Source organism: Colletotrichum lupini, chromosome 3 (assembly GCF_023278565.1).
Source record: "Colletotrichum lupini chromosome 3, complete sequence".
Lineage (NCBI taxonomy): Eukaryota > Fungi > Ascomycota > Sordariomycetes > Glomerellales > Glomerellaceae > Colletotrichum > Colletotrichum lupini.
In genome coordinates, this window is record NC_064676.1 from 7302593 (window position 1) to 7322959 (window position 20367).

Sequence of the window (20367 nt, forward strand, 5' to 3'; positions counted from 1 at the left end):
AAGCCATAGACGCAGGCTGGACTCATTCTGGGTGTGTTTTGCACGTCTTCATCAATCGAAATCTGCTAGGTATATTCATGTATCGTGACACCGCCTCGCCGGGAATCATTCAAACTTTGGTGGATGTAGTCCACCTTTCATCGTAGTTTCAAAGAACTTCACTTCCCAATCGCCATTTTCATCTCTGCATCAGTCTAGAAAGAGAAGAACGTCGCCGCCAACAGCGCAGCAAATCCAAGACCAAGGGAAGGCGCAAAGCCACTTGCAGCATCAGGCTTGGCCGTCGAGGTCGCGGTACCAGTGACAATGGTGCCAGGAGTCGTCGACGTCGGCGTAGCGTCGGTCTGCTGCAGGATGTAGATCTCGCCCGTTGAATCGGAGGTCATGAACAAGCGGTTCTTGGAGTCCCAGGCGAGACCGACGGGGCGGAAGCACTGGTCGGGGCAGGTGCTGAGATCCTTGTTGTACATGATGTTCTTGAGAGCGTCGGTCGAGTCGCTCTTGGCGACGGGCTCGCCGTTGGAGAAGTCGACTGCGGTGAGGGCGTAGCCGACGGGGTTAGGGCGGTTGACTGCGCGCTTTGTTAGCTTTCTGATGGACTTGTGACCAAGGGGGGGGGGGGGGACTCACAGCTGCCGCGGAACGACATGAATGCCTTTGACCCGTCGTTGTTGAACTTGAGGAAGACGGGGGATGAGTGAGACTGGAAGGTCAGGCGGGGAGCGACGTAGTCGTTGTGGCAGCGGGTATCGTTCATGGTCGAGTTCTGCTCCATGGAGAACTGGTCGCCGACGTTGAGAGAGCTGTTGAGCGGGATGCTAGTATCCCAGACTGCAAAGCACCGCGGGTAACCGTAGTTGCTGGCGTCGGTCTCGTTCGCAATAGTACCGAGCAGGTTGAGCTCCTCACCGGGGTTGTTGGCGTGAATGTCGACGCCGTTGCGCGTGATATCATCAATGGAGTTGTCCATCGCCCAGACGTTACCCGTAGCCGGGTCCTCAGCAACGGCGACGGCATTGCGAATACCCCAGCCAAGAAGCTTGCCGTCCGTATTGAAGTCGAAGGGGTTGTTGCCGGACTTGCTCAGGTCAAAGGCCTTGACTTGAGCGTGGCCGCTGGTGGCATCGAGGGCATCAATGTCAAAGTTCTCGTCGACGCCGCGGGACACGACGAGCCAGTTGCTCGAGGCCTTGGACATGACCAGTGTGCGCGTGGTCTGGTCGTTGTTGGCCATGTTGTCAATGACGACGGCGGGTTCGGCGTTGACGGTGCCAGCCTTTGCGTCGTAGGCCCAGGCGAGGACTTGGGAGACGGAGGAAGCGTACAGGGTCTTGCCATCTTCTGAGAAAGCCATGCCGTGTGTGAGCTGGAGGATGACATGTTAGCACTATTACCACCTCCGGGGATTCAAGGAAGTGAAGCCTCACTTTTGTGTTGTTCACAAGTAGCTTGCTCTCGGTCAACGTCAGACATGTACCGCCATTGTCCTTGAATGTGACGCGGTGAACACCAACAGCGGCGTCCAGGACGAGCAGAGCACCCTCGCTGTCAACGTGAATTGTGCGAGGCTTCTTGAAGCCATTGGCGACGAGCTGTGCTTGCCAGCCAGCGGCGACCTGAGGAGCATTGTAGCTGGGGGTAATGATATCGGCGCATTGTTGCGCGAGCGCCGTGGTGGCGGCTGCTACCGCGAGCGCGGCAGTTGTCAATCCCTTCATTTTGGCTGGGGTGGGGTAAAGGAGCAAATCTGGATTCAAGCAATCGCGAGAGGCTACAACGCTGTCACCTTTAAGAACTGTCGAGCGTACATAAATAAAATGCCCCTGATATATTCAAGGTGAGGGGAAGCTCAGTGGCAAGGTGAAGAGATCAGTTAGCCACAAAATAGCTTCGGAGCAGATTGGAACATGTCCCGCGAGACGGGTAGCGAGGCATCTGTCGACTTTCAGGGTGGCTGTCCAAAACTCCACTTAAAAAACGAGAGAGACAAAGCTCTCTGGTTCGGGATAAGATGCCCCTCCATCATCCCCCCTCCATCGCCTCCTTGTGCGGCGGCTCGCGAGTGGTTGACATGTACGCGAGCGGGCGATCCTCTGTGCCTCTTTGGGAGCTGCTCACCTGCTCTAGCGCAATCGGTGGACGGTACGGCGACTGGGCGGCGGAATGGGTGGGTAAGTCGACCCATGGGAGCTCTTAGGGTCTTCGTTGGATGAGGGGATCAGAAAGCCTGAGAGGGATGGCATGACTGCGATGACGGTGGACGGATGGAACGACGCCTCACATGTGTGTGTCTGGCCGTGTTGGGTCCCTCGCATTGAGCCAACGCGCCGGCGTTGCTTTTGCGGCCAGCCACTCTGCATGGCATTGCTGCTGAGTGATGCAGACGGCAGTTAATGAGGGTATCGCGAGGGTGAAGCATTGGGTCTCTGGCTACGGGCTCACTACTCAGGCCTCAAGATGCTTTGGTGTTGTGGCATGCAGTCAGGAATGTTCATAGTTGTTGCCCTGAGCATTGGACCTTGCTTGAAGACAATACATGGACTGAAGCGGAATGAGAAGTCTTCCTTGAGTATCTAACATCATGAGAGACAAGGTCCGAATCCGGCGTCGAGGCATCGCTTCCCACCCAGCGACACAGGTCTGTCTAACAAGATCTGGATTGGTGTGGCGGATTCAGTAAGGCGCGAAAAAAAAAGTTGTTCGAAAGGCGCACATTCTCTTCGTAGCGTCGCAGCGTCGCGCCATGCTATCGGACGGCTCACGTTTGATGTGGGGGAATAAGCATGCAAGACAACCTTAGCTGCGTCTGTTCAGTGGGCACAGGAGCGGGATCCACGACCCGACGGTGGCCGAAGGAGGCAGGTCGTCGGATTTCCGTCTGCTTGGAGCTGGGTCTAGGCGGATCGCGGGTGTGGTGATTCTGGCGATGAGGGGCAACCCATGTGGTGGTGGCCAAGGATCGTCGTCGAGATGTTGCGACTCGAGACTTCACCATGATGTTGAGAGGCACTTACGGAACACAAGCATGGAGTTGCAAAGCCCAAGTCATTATCTGTATGTCTGTCGCTGATATGTCTTCACCGAGTTTGACACGATCGGGCAATACAGCGTCACGAGCGTGAAGAGAGAATGTGCGTCCACATGTCTCTCAAGGTGACGGATTCAGCTTCAGGCTAGCACCACCAGCTTGAGCTTCACCGCTGCTAGTATGGCGTATCTGGGATGGCACATGTTGGTTCCTGAACGGCGTCTTGGCTGGACTCTGGTAGCGCCCACAGATACGGGTTGTGCTTGCTTTTGGATTCTCGCCAACGGGAATAGACCGAAGTCACGATGTTGTTAATAATCAACAAAAAGAAAGGCCGCAATGCAAGCAAGAAATCCTCCGCTCCCATAGAGTCCCCATTTCCGTAGGGCGAGTCCACTCTCCGGCCCTCTCCTCGGCGCATCTGTCGGGGCCTCGTCCTCTACGGAGTACAGATCGATCATCACATATCGTTACACTTACCACACGGCATATCGGCTCTGTTAACCATGAATGAGTCTTGGCAAAAGTACGAGAAGAGCCAAGGCCTTGGTAGTGTCTGAACTCGTCCCTTTGCTTTGCCCTGACGCCCATTGACCAACCACCTCTCTGTGTGAGCTCACGCTTCGCAATCGCAACCATCCACCATCCTGCCATCCCACCACTTCGGACAAATATTTCTTACACTCCATCTTCTGAGTCTTGACACAAGCAAATCAAAGCCAAGAGCGTTAAAGCGTCTGAGCTAGACCACTCCCGTGTTACACCATGCACTGCAATCATGGTCGACTTTCGAAGACGCTGAGAATGTGCCCAGCCGATATTCTCATTTGATTTCTCTTGTCCAGTTAGACAACCTATGGTCGCGGACATGAAGTTTTTGCACCTCATAGCCCGCAGACCGCGAACATGCCTCGTCACTCTGTAAAAAGTGGAATACGAGGCTGAGTCCATATCTCGCATCCCGAGAATGGCGATAGAGGCCATTCTACGGCAACGGCACAGATAAATCAGCACCACCGCCCTCCTGTCACGCAAAGAAACCGCTTGGCGGCCATCAGACTTTGCTGCTGAGTGGTGGCTGCAGGGCAGGGCTTGCAAAGTTGCTTCCAACCCCGCACTAATCACTCTCTGATGGTGCCGGTAATAGGCTCATCGCCCATCCCATGGCCCGTATCGAGGCTGTTCCCTGTCTTCCCCGAGTCGTATCGCCCCTCTTCTCGACGAGAATCCCAAGTCCACCTTGCCTTGGCTCTAGCAGCTGTCGCTTCAGAAAGTTCAGCCCAGCCATCAAATCCCCTCCTCCCTCTGAACTTCCCTCTGAACGCGAAACGGAAGAGACACCGGCCCTACCTACACTACTGTGCAGTACAGGCGTTGCAAGTGGTGTTCGTCTGCTTTACCTGAGCTAAAACAGAGCTGTCTCCAGTTTCGCCTGTCAAACGTCAAGTTTGGGATCCTTCAAGAGGAGAACAGATGAGACGGCGTTCGATCTTCTGAAGTCTTTAGAGATGCTAGTCACCACACCGTAAGTTTGTGATACTCAAATGTCAAGACAGACCGGCAAACTCAACAGAGGACACTACGGCACTCCGGCACCGTGAATGGCGGCATGGCATACAGATAAAGTGAGTGCCTTTATGTTATTTACCAAACACGCAAATCCATGGCACGCCGTGAGACATGCGCCCAGAGCACGCCAACACTTGCTCGACAGGGGCGTTCCGGGTTCGAACCATTGATTCTGGAGCTTGCCGAGACAACAACGTGCTGAACTGATGGTCGACTCCGTCCAAGCTCCATCTTCCAAGACCACGGTGCCCATCTGTCTGCGCCCTTCACCCTATCACCAACCTCCTTGGCGTTCTCCGCCCATGATCAACTGGTTGCCACGCTGCCGTGCCATGCCCGCGATTGTCTCTTGCCAAGCATGCGTTCCTCACGCCCAGCATCCTCCTCATTGGGTGCCGTATTGCCCATGATCCAGCGCTGGACTGCTGGTCCCCTCGCCAAAATGGCCTTTAGGCTTGAGGGAGCGGGACATGCGGAGCACAAGAAGAAAGGCCATTCCACCTTGGATTTCACCCCCTTCTCTTCTTTCCACTCGTCGCTAACTTGACTGGTCCGAGTCTTCCTCTTCCATTGAAGCCTTCAAGTTTCCTAGCGCCATCTGCTCTACTCTCCAGCCACCCAACACACACACGCACACACAAAGTGGTGCGCTACGCTAGCTCAACTGGCGCAACCAGCCCTGGACTTTGGGGACTCGGCTCGAACTCGAGAATCGCGAACGAATACGGATACATTTGCGTGCTTACTTACTGCCGCCTGCATCCGCTACTGCTACCGCTGCTTTGCTACCAACGCCCAATGCCCCTCCATTCCATGTTCGTATGACGCGTTGCGAGACCCCAAGCCGGCAAACATCCGCTTCTTCTGGGTCCTTATTTTCTGCCCTTTCTTTCCTTGTGGATTCGCCTTGCTCAGCCGTGCCGCTTAATATTTGATACCCAGCAAGGTACGGCACGCTGAGCTGTAGAGGACCGGGACGAAGTGGTCCATCACCAGCCGATCTCTGCTTTCTCTTACGATCCATGTCGATCTGTTGTTCTTAGAGACGCAGCTCATTGCGACCTAGTTTCCCTCGAGATATCCTTCCCTCTCCTGCAACTTGAGACCTCTCATCATATTGGAGCGAACAAAGGTGGACTCGACTCAGGAATATACGGGCGAGGATTCTTCTACCTGCACTTTCACCGACTGCGTCTGTGCTCCCCCGACATCTGAAGCTTCGCACAGCATCGAGAGATCTTTCAACACCATGTTCACAAACACACAACGACTGCTGTCAGCCTTTGCGGCGACGGCTCTCTTGTTCGCAACCTCATCATCAGCCGCGGCCGTCCAACCCCGGCAAGGTCCAGGTCCGGTCAACGACTGGATCTCCGTTGACTCAAATGGCAATGCCCGAACCATCTCACCATCAGTCGTCACTAGCAATGGCGCACGCACAACAATCAGCCCGCCCCCATACTCATTAACAGGCTCAGTCTACACCGTCACGGCCACCACCGGTGGACTCACAACCAGCACAGGCGTACCGCCGCCGCCGCAAGCAAGCAATATTCAGGGATTTGGAGGAGTTTTCGCCGTGTGCAACAACAGGGTCGGCCAGGATGGGCCGTTTTGTCAACCTCGACGGGGTAGCACTCTACACGTGGAGTCGACGTACTACAGTAAGCTCAAATTCATCCCGTCCCGTTCATGTCTGAATCGCGGGACGGCCTCTAGTACCTCAACCCCGATTTGCTAACGATATTCTTAAAAAGTCACTTGGGATACGACATTCTTCGCAGACCCCGCCACGCCCATTGGCATCGTCGGCTTCGATGTAGACAACGGCATCACCGACAACGCACCCGCATTCTCCGTAACAAACCTCAGCGGCGGCGATGGCTGGGTTCCCTGGACCCCCCACCTCACCGACCTCGAAAGCAAGACCTCCAACAACATGGCCATCATCCTCATGTACAACGACCCGGACACGGGCGAAGAGAAAAACCTCACAGGTCCCGTATTCACCCTGAGAATGGCAATGGACACCGACGCACCCAACTCGAGACCGAACCTTCTGGCCATCCTATTACCCGTCATCCTCATCTCGCTCGCCATCGCCGCCTTCATGGTATGGCTGTACATCAGGCGCCGCCGCCGTCACGCGGCCGTCGCTGCCGCGGTGGAACGCCAGAACGCGGCGCATCCCACGGGACAGCCGCGGAGCATGCATGGGCAGAAGGGCAGCGCGGACATCCAGCTTGAGCCGACGAGTCCGCCGCCGGGTTCTATGCCGGGGAGAAATGTGTTCCAGGAGGAGGTCCGCAGACAGGAGCGGGAGAGGGCGTAACGAATGAGTGATACGACATAGGCATTGGGAACGGGTAATGACAGGAACCTGGTCTGGCGGAGATCCGTTTAGACTTGATGGAATAGGGAGGGGGTACTTCGTTCGGTAACGACTTTCCAGCGATATCCTCATCTCAAAATGAGGGCACGGGATCTATGACTATCTACATACCATGAATCAAGAGACGGATGGGATGTACCACCGCCCAACTTTGATGTTCTATCCTCAACAACAAGGCGGCGCTAATGCTATCAAATGTAGTGTGTGAGGTCTGACTAAACAAACCCAACGTACCCAGGCGGCCATAATGCCGGGTTACCAGAGTCAACCTCTTGACTACTACCGTTGCATTCAGCGGTATACAGAGAATGGCTTTGTTGAAACCACTGCTCTGATTCAAAGGCAAATCATGACCGTTGTCCGTCTAGTACCATGTCCATTAGTCGACCAAGGTATTTCCAGCAATGAGTATCCATAGAGATCCAACATCATGGTGATCAATCTACTGCGGTGGACTGCCGGCCGCATCGGACCCGCGGGTGGCCGCGGAGATCCGTTCGCTTGGTGGAGTATCAAGGGATCTATCACCACTCGCAACCTTCTGTTGCTCAACTCGGCTGCCACAATTTTGACTTGAGGGGGAATTTGGCCCGTCAAGTAGGAGTAACTATGAGCCAACTGAACCATGGTCCAAACGGACAGAGTGCTAGTCACGATTGGGTATCAGCATCCATCCATGGCATGTTGCAAGGTGAGCGACTGGCAGCAAGGTTGAGCCAGTCTAGATCGGCCTCGAGCGGCCTCGAGCTTGGCCTCCAAAGATCGTTCTGCTTCATTCCGCCACACAGTGAGGTAAGGCGAAGATAGGCTTTCAATATAGACAGGTGCGTTCCAGTGACAATGGAGAAATATCGAGTTGCCCGAGCTCCACATGCAGTCGAAATCAACCGCTTCTTACAATATACACTGAGTGACTGATTCCACGGAGACTGAGGTGCCGAGAGTAAAAGCCATAGACACTCTTTGGGTATAGTGAGTGGCATCGGCCCTTCGGGAACAGGCACGCTGACTTCTTCACGTTGTCCAGATCAAATCCATCTTCAGATCAAGTCCACTTTCATAACTTAGCGACGAACTTCTTGCCACCCTCCAAAGAACACAACCCGTTGGTCATCCGCACTAGATCCCTCCTCAAAATCTTCCCCGTGGCGTTTCTCGGGAGCTTATCGACAATCCAGACACCGCCTCTAAGCTTCTTGTAACCGCTGACTTGCTCGTCTACTGCTTTGTGGATTCCCCTCAGAGCTCCAACAATCTCGCGCCCCTCCATTTTGTTCGTGTCGTCTTCTTTCAGCACTACCCATGCGGCAGGAACCTCCGTCAACTGGCTCTCGTCCCAGAGGGCCCCGACACCAGACTCCCTCACAAGAGGATGAGAGTTGATAGTCTGCTCGAGTTCCGTCGGACTCACCTGAAAGCCCTTGTACTTGATCAAATCCTTTGTTCGCCCAACAATCGACAGCCGTCCCTGCTCATCTATACGGCACACGTCTCCGGTATTGTACCACCCATCGACGGGGAACGCCTCCCTGTTGGCGCTCGGGTTGAATGCGTAGCCCCGCGTGATATTCGGACCCCGGAGCCATAACTCCCCAGGACCGCCCAGGGGTGCGTCTTCAGTCGTTCCTTCCTTATGAAGAGCGGCCTCTATACCGGGCAAAAGCTTCCCAGTACATCCATCGGGGACAACTTCGTCAAAACCCTGGTAGGCCACATACCCAGCCGCCTCCGTCATCCCGTACGCCTGAATGAGCCTCCAAGGCGCTCGGCTGAGTAGCCTCGAGAGTTGCGCCGGCTTCAGCAGCGCGCCGCCGATATTAATGACTTGTGCCTTGGAGAAGTCATATCGCTCCGTTACATCCGAGTTTGCCAGGCCCAGCACCACGCTCGGTACGCCTTGGAACATGGTCGCTTGTGTAGAGCCCACGAGCTTGCCAAATTCTTCGATGCTGTACTGCGGCATCGCGTGATGGAACATGCCGGTATACGGGCCGAGAAAGAGGGGAGCCGTGGTCATGGCGATGTGAGCCCAGGGTGTGAATGCGACGATTCTGCAGGCCGAGTTGAACATTTGGCGCTTGTGGTCTAGGGCGACGAGTTGCATGACGTTGGAGACGAAGTTGTAGTGCGTCAGCTCGACACCTTTTGGTTTCCCTGTTGTTCCAGATGAAAGGTGTATTGAGGCCAGTCGTTTCGAAGTGTCTGGCCAGTGTGGTATGGTGAGCTGACTTGAAGCCGTAAAGTCATCCGGAATATGTCTCGCTTGTCTGCTTTGTTCCACGATAGACAGTATTGGCGGTGGTTTCCAGAGTACTCCCTCCTGACGAAGCTCGCTCGCCGCCACATCCACAGCCTCCCGGATGACGGTCTCTAATATTGAACCATACGCAACGATGAAGTGAGGTCTTGAGACCGCGATACCGTGGCCAACCTCAGATGCCTTGAGAGCATGGTTAATGGGACACACAACACCGCCTGTCCAGAGGATGGCATGGAAGATCTCGAGAAACTCGACACAATTTGGCACCACAATGACCCAGCGTGCCTGATCCGGTGGATTCAGCTTTTCCGCAAGCCCCCTTGCAATTCGGCCAGCGCGGTTCCGTAGCTCGCCGAGAGTGATGCTCCGGTTTGTCAAACTATCGGCAGCGATGACATGAGACTCGGGCATTGGGCTTGCGTTTGTGTGAAGCAATTCGGTGAGATTCAGTTCGCGAGGAATCTCGATACGTTTAGATCTGTATATTCTCATGGTCGTGATGGTCGGTGCATTCTCTCTTTTGAGTTTTGCTCTCAAACACACTGTCGGATGAACGAGCTCTCGACAATGACATGAACAACCACAAGATCCCAGGATGAAAGGAATAGTCGCAGAGTCGTATTCTCGATCAGCGTCAGGAACAGTCGGTACGAAATAGTCCGACGATGACGGCGAGCAAAAGAGCCTCAACTTGTTTGAGCCGCTTATGCTGTTGAACTCGCGCTTACATCCCACCTTTCCTAGACAACTAGAGTTACCGCGCGGGATGAGTGAGCGGTTTCTGCGGACCTTATTCGACGATTCCCTGCGTCGAATAATGAGGCAAAAGGAGGGCGCGGAGTAGCAGGGAATAGGTTGGCTACTGAAAGGAAGATACTCCTTCAAGCGTCGCCCTAAGGCGAAATGCAATCAGCAACCCTCCACAAGGTAGAGGAGGGGGGGAGACCGAGACAATGATGTGCGGAGAAGAGAGCACCTCTGCATGAAACTTCTGAATCACCATGGTCTTGGTCGCACTCGGGGAGCATCCGCAGGCGCAACTCTGCCAAACAGACTTTCTGCGGTGATCCTTGTGGGACGCTGTAGGTGCGAGGTCAAAACGTCGAGGCGGCAGCTCGAGCGGCGCCGTCGGCACGGTTCGGTGTTTTGAAGGGCGAGAGGGTCATACGATGGCCTCAACGTCGAAACAACGTTTCTAGTGCTGGAATGATATATCCGCGGGCTCTTCGATTCAAGGTTAAGTCACACTAAATAACATTCATCCTGCCATATGGATCCGCCTCGACGACCTATACGCATCGGCAATTGCTCTGGCGCCATCAACGACGGCATTGATCAGATATACCGCCTGGCCAAGTACGGCAATGTAGACGCCATCACTGCCGACTACCTCGCAGAGTTCAATATCGCCTGGAAGGCAATCGAGCTCCAGACCCAACCAGAGCTGGGATACGAGCCAAACTTCATCGAGCAACTCGCCTGGCACAACGGCGACGCAGCGCGCCTCGTCGCCGAGAAAGGCATCAAAATCGTCCACGATGGCGGAGCCCTGAACCCCCGGGGCCTCGCCAACAAGACGCACGCATACGTTGAGAGCCTTGGCATCCGCGACGTCAAGATCGCCTGGGTAAGCGGCGACAACGTGACCGATGCCGTAAAACGCGGCGCGTTCGGGCGAGTCATGCATCTCGACCAGCCCGGCGTCGAGTTTGATCCGCACTCGCAGGGTGACGATCTCCTCGCGGCCAACGCCTATACGGGCATGGCTGGCATCGTGCGTGCGTTGGAGCTCGGCGCCGACATCGTCATCTGCGGGAGATGCACCGATGCAAGTCCCGTAATGGGGCTTGCGACGTGGTGGCATGGGTGGAAGACGACGGAGTACGATGTGCTTGCTGCGAGTCTGATGGCCGGTCACTTGATCGAGTGCGGACCGTATGTGACGGGAGGGAACTACTGCGGTCAACGTGAGGTGCCAGATCTCCATCATGCAGGGTTCCCGATTGCGGAGATCGGAGCCGATGGCGGCGCTGTCATCACGAAGCCGGAGGGTTCCAATGGGCTGGTGTCTGTTGATACTTGTAAGGCGCAACTGCTTTATGAGATACAGGGCGTCTACTATCTCAATCCGGATGTTGTAGCCAATATTGAGAAGGCAACCTTCACACAGCTTGGTAAAGGTCGCGTTCGACTATCGGGTGTGAGGGGTTTGCCGCCACCGTCTACGACCAAGCTGTCCATCTGCTTGATGGGAGGGTACCAGGCCGAGATATCGGCGTATGCGACTGGCCTAGACACCGACTTCAAGTTCGAGGTGCTTAAGAGCCAGGTGTTGGGCCAAATCAACCAGTCCGATTTTACGACTTTGAGCATAGAGAAGTACGGTTCATCAGTGGCAGATCCGCGGTCACAAAAGCTATGTACGACGCAATTCCGCATGTTTGCACAGTCTCGGACCAAGGCAGCGTTTGAGCAGTTCAAGAAGGCAATCTTCTATAATGGCTTACAAGGCTATTGTGGTCTTCATCTAGGTATGGACTGGAGGACTATGGAACCGAGGCCGTACGTCAGGTACTTCCCGGCCCTGATACCACAGTCCCGGATTCCCCTGTTCGTGAGTTTCATTGGTGGTGAGAAACAGCATACCATCGAGGCACGTCAAGATGGCGGCACACCCCCTCGCCAGCCCGATTACGATGCCACAGTGCCGTTGTCGAAAGTCCAGCTGTCCAGGACAGTGAGGAGACCTCTGGGGGATCTCGTCTTTGCGCGGAGCGGCGACAAGGGAGGCAACGCCAACGTGGGCTTCTGGGTACGCAACGCTTTAGCGTGGCCATGGCTGCAGGCTTTCATGACAAGACGGAGGCTCATTGAGCTGCTAGGAGATGACTGGCAAGCTCGTTACGTGGTGGAAAGGTGCGAGTTCCCAGGGCTCTGGGCGGTTCATTTTGTGATCAAGGGGATCTTACAGGAGGGCGTTAGCAGCAGCAGCGTGCTCGATGGGTTTGCGAAAAGCCTCGGGGAGTTTCTACGTGCCAGAGTTGTTGGCCTGCCGGTTGACTTGGTCAAGGTTGAGGATGACCGCCGGCCACACAGATTTGAAAGCCGTGCCCGATCATCAAGGTTATGAAATCTCGAAAGTTTTGTGTATATGTGAATAGACAGGCCCTCTCTCTGAGAAGTCACTAAAAGGGGATCGACAATACCTTGGACCGAGTAGTTCGCGGAGGGCTCTTTCGCAGTGTCAACATTACTTGTGACCCACGACTGGCCGAGGGGATAGACTGCGGAGTACCTCGGTCAAGGTTCAAGCGCCTGAGAGCGCCATTTCGGCAGTGCGACAGCGTGGTCAGTCGTCTTACTTAGCGGTCTGTGTCCCCTGGCATTTGAGCCTGTTGCTGAGGCCATGTCAATCTTCGTCAACCTCTCTAATATCAGCAACTTCATTAATCACCATCATACTAAGTACTCGGTTCAACTCGATAGAAATAAGACTACACGCGATGGCTCCGAACGATAGGCCGGTAAAGAACGCATCTGGCCTCTACGACAATGTTGATTTCCGCAAAGCCGCCGGCTACGAACATGCCCCCATCAAGTGCGCCTACAACCGCCGTGATGTGCTACTCTTCGTAAGAAGCATCTCTGCATCTCTTGATTATGCTCAAGCCATGTTCTACGAGTGGCTGCCATTATGTTGGGTCAATGAAAGCGCCAGCTAAACCACTTGCTAGGCGAATGCCATCGGCTGTCAGAAGGAAGAGTTACATTTCCTCTACGAATTGCACCCAAACTTTGCCGCCTTCCCCACGTTCCCAATCAATCTCGCCTTCAAGCAGACGGACCAAGATGTCTTTGATTTTATTGCCCGTACCGTGACCGGCCACGTCCCGGGCTGTCCGCCATTCGACGCCCAGCGTTCCGTAGACGGAGAGAGAGGCATTGAGATCCTCCGCCCCATCTCCGTGTCTTCGGATGGACTTGACTTGGAGGTTCGAAGCAAGGTCATCGGAGTCTATGACAAGGGTGCGCAGGCGTTTCGCAGGAAATCGCGAGATACAAGGCTAACTCGCCTATAGGCGGCGCAATGATTCTTGAAGCAGAACAGCTGCTGGTCGACAAGAAGACCAACACAGCTTACACCAAAATGACATCCACCGCCTTCGGCATAGGACAAGGCGGCTACAACGGGCCCCGGGGCCCAACAAAGCCGGCCGTGAAAGCACCGGATCGCGCCCCGGACGCCGTGCACATCATCGAGACCACCCCGGAGGCAGCTCTTCTTTATCGCCTCTGCGGCGACTACAACCCGCTTCACGCAGACGAGGCATTTGGGCAGCGCGCCGGGTTCAAGGGGTCTATCCTCCAAGGGCTGGGCACCTGGAACATGGCTGCACACGGTTTGCTACAGAAGTTAGGCGGCGGCGACCCAAGTCGTTTTAGAGCGTACGGGGCCAGGTTCAAGAGCGTCGTTTATCCCGGAGACACCCTCGAGACGCGCATGTGGGTTGTCAAAAGCGGAGGCGGGGTGGACGATGTTGTCTTTGAGACGATCGTGAAGGATGATGGACGAGTTGCTCTGTAAGTCTACTCCAAGTGGCATCCTCACCGCCAAACCCTCCTTGTTGCGAGAAGGGACGCTGACAATCACGAAGGTCCAATGGCTACGCCAAGATTTTGCAAGCGAAACCAAAGATGTGATCTTTATGCCGCGCACGTGGAAGCTTTCCAGGGATACAGCTCGTGGCCTTCAGAGGAGGTTTCTGTTTTTGAGGCAGAGTTTGCGCCGTGTATCATAGTCGTCCAAACTCGGACTCAGTCGCGAATATAGGTCCATCTGTGCTGCTGCAATACCGGTCGTCTTATGACTTTTCGAGTCAGAAGAAGTAGAAAGAGTTGTCCTTCTTGAGTCGGCAGAGTTCAAGTGAAGGAAACGACGACACTGGCCAACAGGTTGAGGTAAGGCTTGTCCGTGCAGATTGCGTGCTGTTTGAACGGAGCATCTCATCGGCATACCAGGCAATGCTGGCCAGTGTCAAGTAGTCAAAGTTTCTGTTGGAGAAGACCAAAGTTGACCTCGGCAGGCCACACATCCACGCAGAGATTGCATCAAAAATGAGGTTGGATTAGTCTACGAGGGCACAAAGAGCAAAAGTTGCGTCGAGGGGGAATCGAACCCCCGGCTCCCCGACGCTGCTTGATGGCAACGGAGAATTTTACCACTAAACCATCGACGCGATTCATTGGATGAAAATAACGCGAGCTGTAAGATCTCTTGTAGCGAGCTTGCGTGACCGCCAAAATCTTGTTCAAACCCTCCCAGCTACAGATGCGAAGGAAACCACTTGGGGTCTCTCTTCTCACGATATGCCGCCAGTCCTTCAGTCGAGTTCTTGCTCCGAAGCATTGCCTCGGCCCATAACTCCTGTCCGCGCATAGTCGCTCTGCTAACGCCAGTCTCCCATGCTTCCCGCGCCGCCAATCGCGAGATAATGACGCTGTCGGGACTCAGTCCAGCGATCTGGCTAGCATAGTCGAGTGCTCTCTCCAGAAGCCTCTCTTGCGGCACAATCTCCTTGACCAATCCCCAGTTGTGTGCCTCTTCTACTGATAATGTCCGGCCTGTGAGTATAAGATCCATCGTCCGGTGATTACCAAAGAGCATCATGCAACGAGGCAATGCGCCGGCGAGGGCAGATACGCCGCGGAGGACTTCGGGGAGACGAAATGTTGCGTTTGGTGAAGCGAAGATGACATCGGCGTTGAGAATGACTTCAAAGCCACCACCTACATGCCCGTATTAGCTCTGTCTTAGCACCTGCATCCGCAGCATTGTCCTCAAATTCCAATGTCAAGCATACCGTGAGCGTGGCCGTTGCATGCGACAATGATCGGTTTCCTCCCTGTCCGATTGCTCATGCCCGCAAATTGACCTGGTGGGTAGTCAAAGGCGACGTCGTTTGTCTTGATGATATCCAATCTCTGCTTCAGGTCCATGCCGGCGCAAAAGGCCTTGGTTCCAACTCCCGTGAACACGGCGCATCGCAGCTCCGGTTCGGCATCATACCATTTCCACAATGCACCGAGTTCTATCGTCGCCTCCACGGGGAGACAATTCATATGCTCCGGTCGGTTTATCGTGACAAGAAGGATGTATTTCCGCGGAAAGGATATCAGACTGTGTTCAATATGCGGGTAGGGATTCTCAATCCAAGAAGGGACTGGCTTCTTCGTCCTTGGCGTCGCCATCTTCGTGATCGAGTGGCTCGCTTGGCTGTGAGTCTTACTTTGGGTTACTTGGTGCCGATGCCGTGGAACGCTGCGCAACCTGTAGTGATCTGTCTCGTATCACCCTGTTGCTGTACCTTCGAGGCTTCGATACCTAGCTCTGGTGTTCCAAAGAGTCGAAGTACCTCTCCATCATCCTTCTCGCCAAGTTGATCAACAGACAATCACCAGATGTCGTAGACACACCTCGTCACGTAATGATACCTGACTTCCCGGCCAGTTCAGTGCACAGTGACCTGCCACGCATGCCCAATGCCCACAGACGAGAACGAGCGCAACCCCTCCCCTGATGATCCGTTGACGGATGCTCCCTAGCGAGTCGCATAGGCAAGCCGCCTCGGCAATCCAGGCGGGAACATCCCTGTGGCTCATCACTGCGGGGTGTCCCACGATTTCGCTGTCCCTCTTTCAACCGCTGTAAAGACGCCAGAAACGTGTGTCCCGCTGAGCACGATTGGAGAGCGAGTCAAAGCCCCTGCGAAACCTGGCGCAATGGCCGTCGAGGAAGGCCAAAGCATCGGGGATGTGTGCCATGCAGGCGGAAGCCTTCTTACCCTCCCCCGATGGACGCGCCACGGAAAATAGCCCGAGTGGGGGTTAGGTGAATCCTGGATCCGGGATGTTTCCTTCGAGGACCGGATGCTAGGATTGTCGTGTGTTCTACGACTTTATTTGAGCCCGCGAAGCTTAATAGAGGGCGGGAGTATGCAAACGAACTCCGACACAAGCAGTTGACATCGTAATAGTATCACCAAGTGAGCAACGTGATCACGGCTCATCACAAGATCATCAAGACTGCTTCAACAAGCTCGAAATAAACCGAACCGCAGTATCAGAAAAATCCTCGGCATGATGGGGTTCAAGACAGAAACACCGCAGCCAGCAACGCCAGTTTTTCTCAGGCTTTCATACCCAGCTCCCCGGGTATTGCTTGTTCGAATGGACAGGCCAAAAGACCTCAACGCCATGTCTACAGCAGCCCAGTGGGAGATGGACTCGGTCTGGAAATGGTATGACCAGGAACCAAATCTCAGCGTCGCAATCATCACAGGCACGGGAAGGGCCTTTTCTGCGGGAGCAGACCTCAAAGAGTGGAACAATAGCATGGCCGACGACGCCGATCCAAGCCAGCGCATGGGCAACGCGCCTGCTTTCAAGCCCTTGAGCAGGAGATTGGGCAAGAAACCAGTTATTGCCGCAGTCAACGGTCTCGCCATGGGTGGCGGGTGCGAATTCGTAGTCAACTGCGACCTCGTCGTCGCCGCCGAGGACGCTTACTTTGGGCTTCCCGAAGTCAAGAGGGGCATCGCGGCCATAGGCGGCGCTTTGCCGCGACTCATACGGACCATCGGACTTCAGAGAGCAAGCGAATTCGCCCTGACGGGGCGTAACGTCTCGGCGCGGGAGATGGAGCAATGGGGTATCGTGAACAAGGTAGTGTCCAAGGAGAAAGTTGTCGAGGAGGCGGTGCGTTATGCCAAGATGATTGCAGCCAACTCCCCGGATGCCATTATATGCACTCGAGCTGGATTGAGGCAGGGCTGGGAAACGGCATCTGTAGAGCGAGCAGTTGAGTGGACGCTGGAGAAGGAGTTTGCAGAGCTGCAAAAGGGCGAGAACATCCTTGAGGGCCTCAAAGCATTCTCTGAGAAGCGAGAACCCCATTGGAAAGGTAGCAAATTGTAAGATGGACGGGATCTAATTCCAAACATGCCGTTCGAAGGGGAAAAGCAGAAGATCCCGTCTGATGAGAAACCCGGACGAACTAGATCTGTGTGGCCTTCCTCTCTCAAAGCTTTTGCTCGACCACCGTCTAGACTAATCAAACCCGTCGTCCGAAACCAGTTGAGATCGACCAGCCAGATTTCTCCTTCTTTGTATATAGTCGATGCATACTATGTACACAGTAGAAAAGCCTACCAGGACTTGGGTTGCATGCGCTGGCAACTGCACGTTTTTGTCAGCGTTGCAGATAGACCAGGTGATGGGAAGTGAGGGCAGCCATCACCAATATCGCCCATCACATCAGACTGGTGTACCGTCGGTCCGGCCCCAAAACGGGTTTCAACTATCAGTCCAGTGCAGCGCCTTTCACCAGCTTGACATCCCATCCCGATTCAACGATTTGAGTCAGCATCGAGCTAATGATTCGAACCACTGTCGCGGCCAGATGCAGAAATCCCAAAGTTGTTGTGCTCAGGTCGTGGGGTGGTCTTCCCCGCAGGCCGGCGCAGGGAGAGGCCCCGACTGCACAACCAGACTCTGTGAAAGAGTTTCGAAGAGGTTCGAGTCTTCCGGGGGACACCTTGGTATGCGTATGCCGTGGGACGGTGAAGCCGCGTTACTGCGTGTGAAGAGGGAGGGGCGGGCGGGCAGAGAAACAGATGGACACATGCAGGCAGACAGACAGACGGCAAGCAAGTCAGACCAAGACTTGCATTGCATGTCTTGGGGTTCATCTCACTGCTGACCTTGTCCCGTCACTCAACCCTCATTCGACACTACGCCGCACATATACAGTCCTCCGTCGACGTCTATAGATGGCACGTTGGTCGAGAAAGGTTGTATAAGACTCGAGCACGGCCTCGAGCGCGCAAGATCCCGCCCGTCGAAACCCGTGTGACGACTTTCAATTCGAAATACCGACATACTGCGAGCTGGTTCCTGCATATCGATACACCGATCATCCATCATGGATATCTCCAAGAACGAGTCCTATCGCGAGTTCGATGGGGCTTCGCTGGAGAAATACCGTGAGTTCGACCGCGATACCGACCGAGACGATGCTTCTTCGATCCGTTCCGAGGCGCTCGGCGATGATCTCCCTCCCGGCTACTACTATTCTCCTCAGTTCCTAGGGGCCATGGCGGTTCGTCGACACCTTTGCCAAGACCTGGATGTTCACTAATATCATCTAGGGGTTTTGTCTTTCAGCAATGTCGGCATACATCTTCTTGATCCTGCCAACCAACGTGCTGACATTCATCAACGCTGACATCGGTTAGTACATCCGGTAACGATGTAAAAGATGTCATATGCTTACATTAGATAGGTCCGAGCCCATATATCTCCTGGGTCAACATTGCCAGAACTCTCTCGCTGTCATTCACCTACACGATCCTGGGCCGCTTGTCAGACCTTTTCGGAAGACGATGGTTCTTCATCGGTGGCAACGTCGTCGCCATCGTCGGAATCGTCGTGTGTGCTGTGGCGCACAATGTCGAGACACTCATCGTTGGTGCCGCCATCTATGGCCTGGGCGAGACGGTCCAGCTGAGCTTCAACGTTGCCGTTGGCGAACTGGTTCCCAACAAGTACCGTCCTGTCGTCTTGTCTCTCATCTTCTTGACCAATGCCCCCATCTCCGCGTTTGGCCCTTTCGTTGGTGAGTTGATGGCGAGAGGCCCATTTGAGGATACATGTAGTTGCTCACTATATCTTAGCCCGGAAATTCGTCGAGAACCCCAATCTCAGCTGGAGATGGTGTTTCTACGTCAACATCATCGCCGTGGGACTCGCCATCGTTCTCTTGTACTTGTTTTACCACCCACCCACCTTTGAGCTTCTCCATGACCGCAAGACCAAGCGCGAGCTGCTCAAGGAACTGGACTGTAAGTTGACTTTCCTGGTTGGCCTCTCATATCCCCTCAATGCTAACATGATGCAAAGATCTTGGCATCTTCCTGTGGACTGCTGGCCTCACTCTTCTCCTCATGGGTGTATCTTGGGGAGGCGTCATGTTCCCTTGGGACTCTGCAGCTACCATCTCGAGCTTGGTTCTTGGTGTCGTTCTTCTGGTGGCACTCTTCTGCTGGGAGGCCTTTGCGGATCTGAAGTATCCTGCCATCCCTATCAAGTTCTTTGCCAACCGTGGTTTCATGGCACTTGTGTGCTGCGCAACGGTTGCTACAGTAGGGATTCCCCACCCCCTCCAACAAGTTCTGCGTGGCTAACAGATTCGAAGATGTTTTACTACTCCGCTGTCTTGCTATGGCCACAGCAGGTTCAGGCCTTGTACACGACTGATATCACCTACGGCGGTTGGCTCTCGGTAAGCAGACCTCAGACCAACGTCTCTCGCATGCAGCTAACAGTCATTAGTCCACTGTGGCAAGTGCTACAGCGCTTGGTCAAGTTTGCGCAGGAGGCATCGTGAAATGGGGAGGCAACGTCCGGTACTGGATCATCTTCGCGACCTTCTGCATGGTCGGCTTCGTCGGGGCGCTCGCGTCCCTGACCCCTGAGACACTGAACACAGGAATCGCCCTCACCATCCTCGGCCCGTTCTTCGTGGGCTTCATCGAGCTGGCATCTCTCGCTCTGGCGCCCCTATTCTGCAAACCCTCAGATATCGGCCTCGCCTCGGGTCTCCTCGCGTCCATCCGCTCGGCCGGAGGCTCCATCGCCGTCGCCGTCTACACGACGATCCTGTCAAATCGCCTGGCAACGGAGATCCCGGCAGCTATTCGCGGCCCAGCCGTTGCTGCGGGTCTGCCCTCAAGCCAGCTCCCGGCCCTTGCAAAGGCAGTGCAGGCCGGAAAACTGGCCGCATTCCCTGGCTTGACGAGTGCCGTCAAGGCTGCCGTGGCAAAGGTGCTTCCGACTGCGTACTCGAAGGCGTTTGAGACGGTTTATCTGGCGAGTCTGGGCTTCGGAGCAATCGCGATTGTCGGATGCTTGTTCTCCAAGGATGCTCAGAAGCATCTGACGAACAAGGTGGAAAGACGTATGGGTGATGGGAAGAGAGCTTGAAGGAGACTTGAGTTACTTGATCAAGGGGCAGAGTGATGGGGGGACTTGTGAGTGTATAGATCGTCACGCTTGTATCCA

The 20367-nt window shown here is 54.8% G+C and overlaps 9 protein-coding genes and 1 non-coding gene across 10 annotated transcripts; 5 read left to right on the forward strand and 5 right to left on the reverse strand.

Annotated features, from left to right (window-relative positions):
- Positions 1–194: 194 nt before the first annotated feature.
- On the reverse strand, positions 195–2185 carry CLUP02_06925 (glucose sorbosone dehydrogenase; the record flags this gene model as incomplete). The annotated part of the gene is made up of 4 exons (XM_049285922.1): positions 195–571; positions 631–1366; positions 1428–1747; positions 2119–2185. 4 exons carry the CDS (start codon positions 2183–2185, stop codon positions 195–197), a joined length of 1500 nt encoding a protein of 499 aa, XP_049143065.1.
- A 3661-nt stretch (positions 2186–5846) lies between these two features.
- Positions 5847–6929, forward strand: CLUP02_06926 (uncharacterized protein; the record flags this gene model as incomplete). Its single annotated transcript, XM_049285923.1, has 2 exons — positions 5847–6261; positions 6355–6929. The coding sequence occupies 2 exons, from the start codon at positions 5847–5849 to the stop codon at positions 6927–6929; spliced, it is 990 nt and encodes a 329-aa protein (XP_049143066.1).
- Positions 6930–7101: 172 nt separating this feature from the next.
- On the forward strand, positions 7102–7566 carry CLUP02_06927 (uncharacterized protein; the record flags this gene model as incomplete). The annotated part of the gene is made up of 3 exons (XM_049285924.1): positions 7102–7191; positions 7228–7347; positions 7408–7566. 3 exons carry the CDS (start codon positions 7102–7104, stop codon positions 7564–7566), a joined length of 369 nt encoding a protein of 122 aa, XP_049143067.1.
- A 480-nt stretch (positions 7567–8046) lies between these two features.
- CLUP02_06928 (AMP-binding enzyme) lies at positions 8047–9660 on the reverse strand (the record flags this gene model as incomplete). The annotated part of the gene is made up of 1 exon (XM_049285925.1): positions 8047–9660. One exon carries the CDS (start codon positions 9658–9660, stop codon positions 8047–8049), a length of 1614 nt encoding a protein of 537 aa, XP_049143068.1.
- Positions 9661–10519: 859 nt separating this feature from the next.
- Positions 10520–13950, forward strand: CLUP02_06929 (uncharacterized protein; the record flags this gene model as incomplete). The annotated part of the gene is made up of 6 exons (XM_049285926.1): positions 10520–12372; positions 12533–12597; positions 12736–12881; positions 12984–13275; positions 13329–13830; positions 13905–13950. 6 exons carry the CDS (start codon positions 10520–10522, stop codon positions 13948–13950), a joined length of 2904 nt encoding a protein of 967 aa, XP_049143069.1.
- Positions 13951–14405: 455 nt separating this feature from the next.
- Positions 14406–14486, reverse strand: CLUP02_tRNA091. Its single transcript has one exon. It is a non-coding gene; the product is annotated as a tRNA-Gly (tRNA).
- An 86-nt stretch (positions 14487–14572) lies between these two features.
- Positions 14573–15498, reverse strand: CLUP02_06930 (carnitinyl-CoA dehydratase; the record flags this gene model as incomplete). The annotated part of the gene is made up of 2 exons (XM_049285927.1): positions 14573–15036; positions 15111–15498. The coding sequence occupies 2 exons, from the start codon at positions 15496–15498 to the stop codon at positions 14573–14575; spliced, it is 852 nt and encodes a 283-aa protein (XP_049143070.1).
- A 1005-nt stretch (positions 15499–16503) lies between these two features.
- On the forward strand, positions 16504–17223 carry CLUP02_06931 (enoyl-CoA hydratase/isomerase; the record flags this gene model as incomplete). The annotated part of the gene is made up of 1 exon (XM_049285928.1): positions 16504–17223. The coding sequence occupies one exon, from the start codon at positions 16504–16506 to the stop codon at positions 17221–17223; it is 720 nt and encodes a 239-aa protein (XP_049143071.1).
- Positions 17224–17733: 510 nt separating this feature from the next.
- On the reverse strand, positions 17734–17931 carry CLUP02_06932 (uncharacterized protein; the record flags this gene model as incomplete). The annotated part of the gene is made up of 1 exon (XM_049285929.1): positions 17734–17931. The coding sequence occupies one exon, from the start codon at positions 17929–17931 to the stop codon at positions 17734–17736; it is 198 nt and encodes a 65-aa protein (XP_049143072.1).
- A 298-nt stretch (positions 17932–18229) lies between these two features.
- Positions 18230–20289, forward strand: CLUP02_06933 (fungal trichothecene efflux pump; the record flags this gene model as incomplete). Its single annotated transcript, XM_049285930.1, has 6 exons — positions 18230–18406; positions 18586–18922; positions 18981–19148; positions 19207–19448; positions 19502–19588; positions 19639–20289. The coding sequence occupies 6 exons, from the start codon at positions 18230–18232 to the stop codon at positions 20287–20289; spliced, it is 1662 nt and encodes a 553-aa protein (XP_049143073.1).
- Positions 20290–20367: the final 78 nt, after the last annotated feature.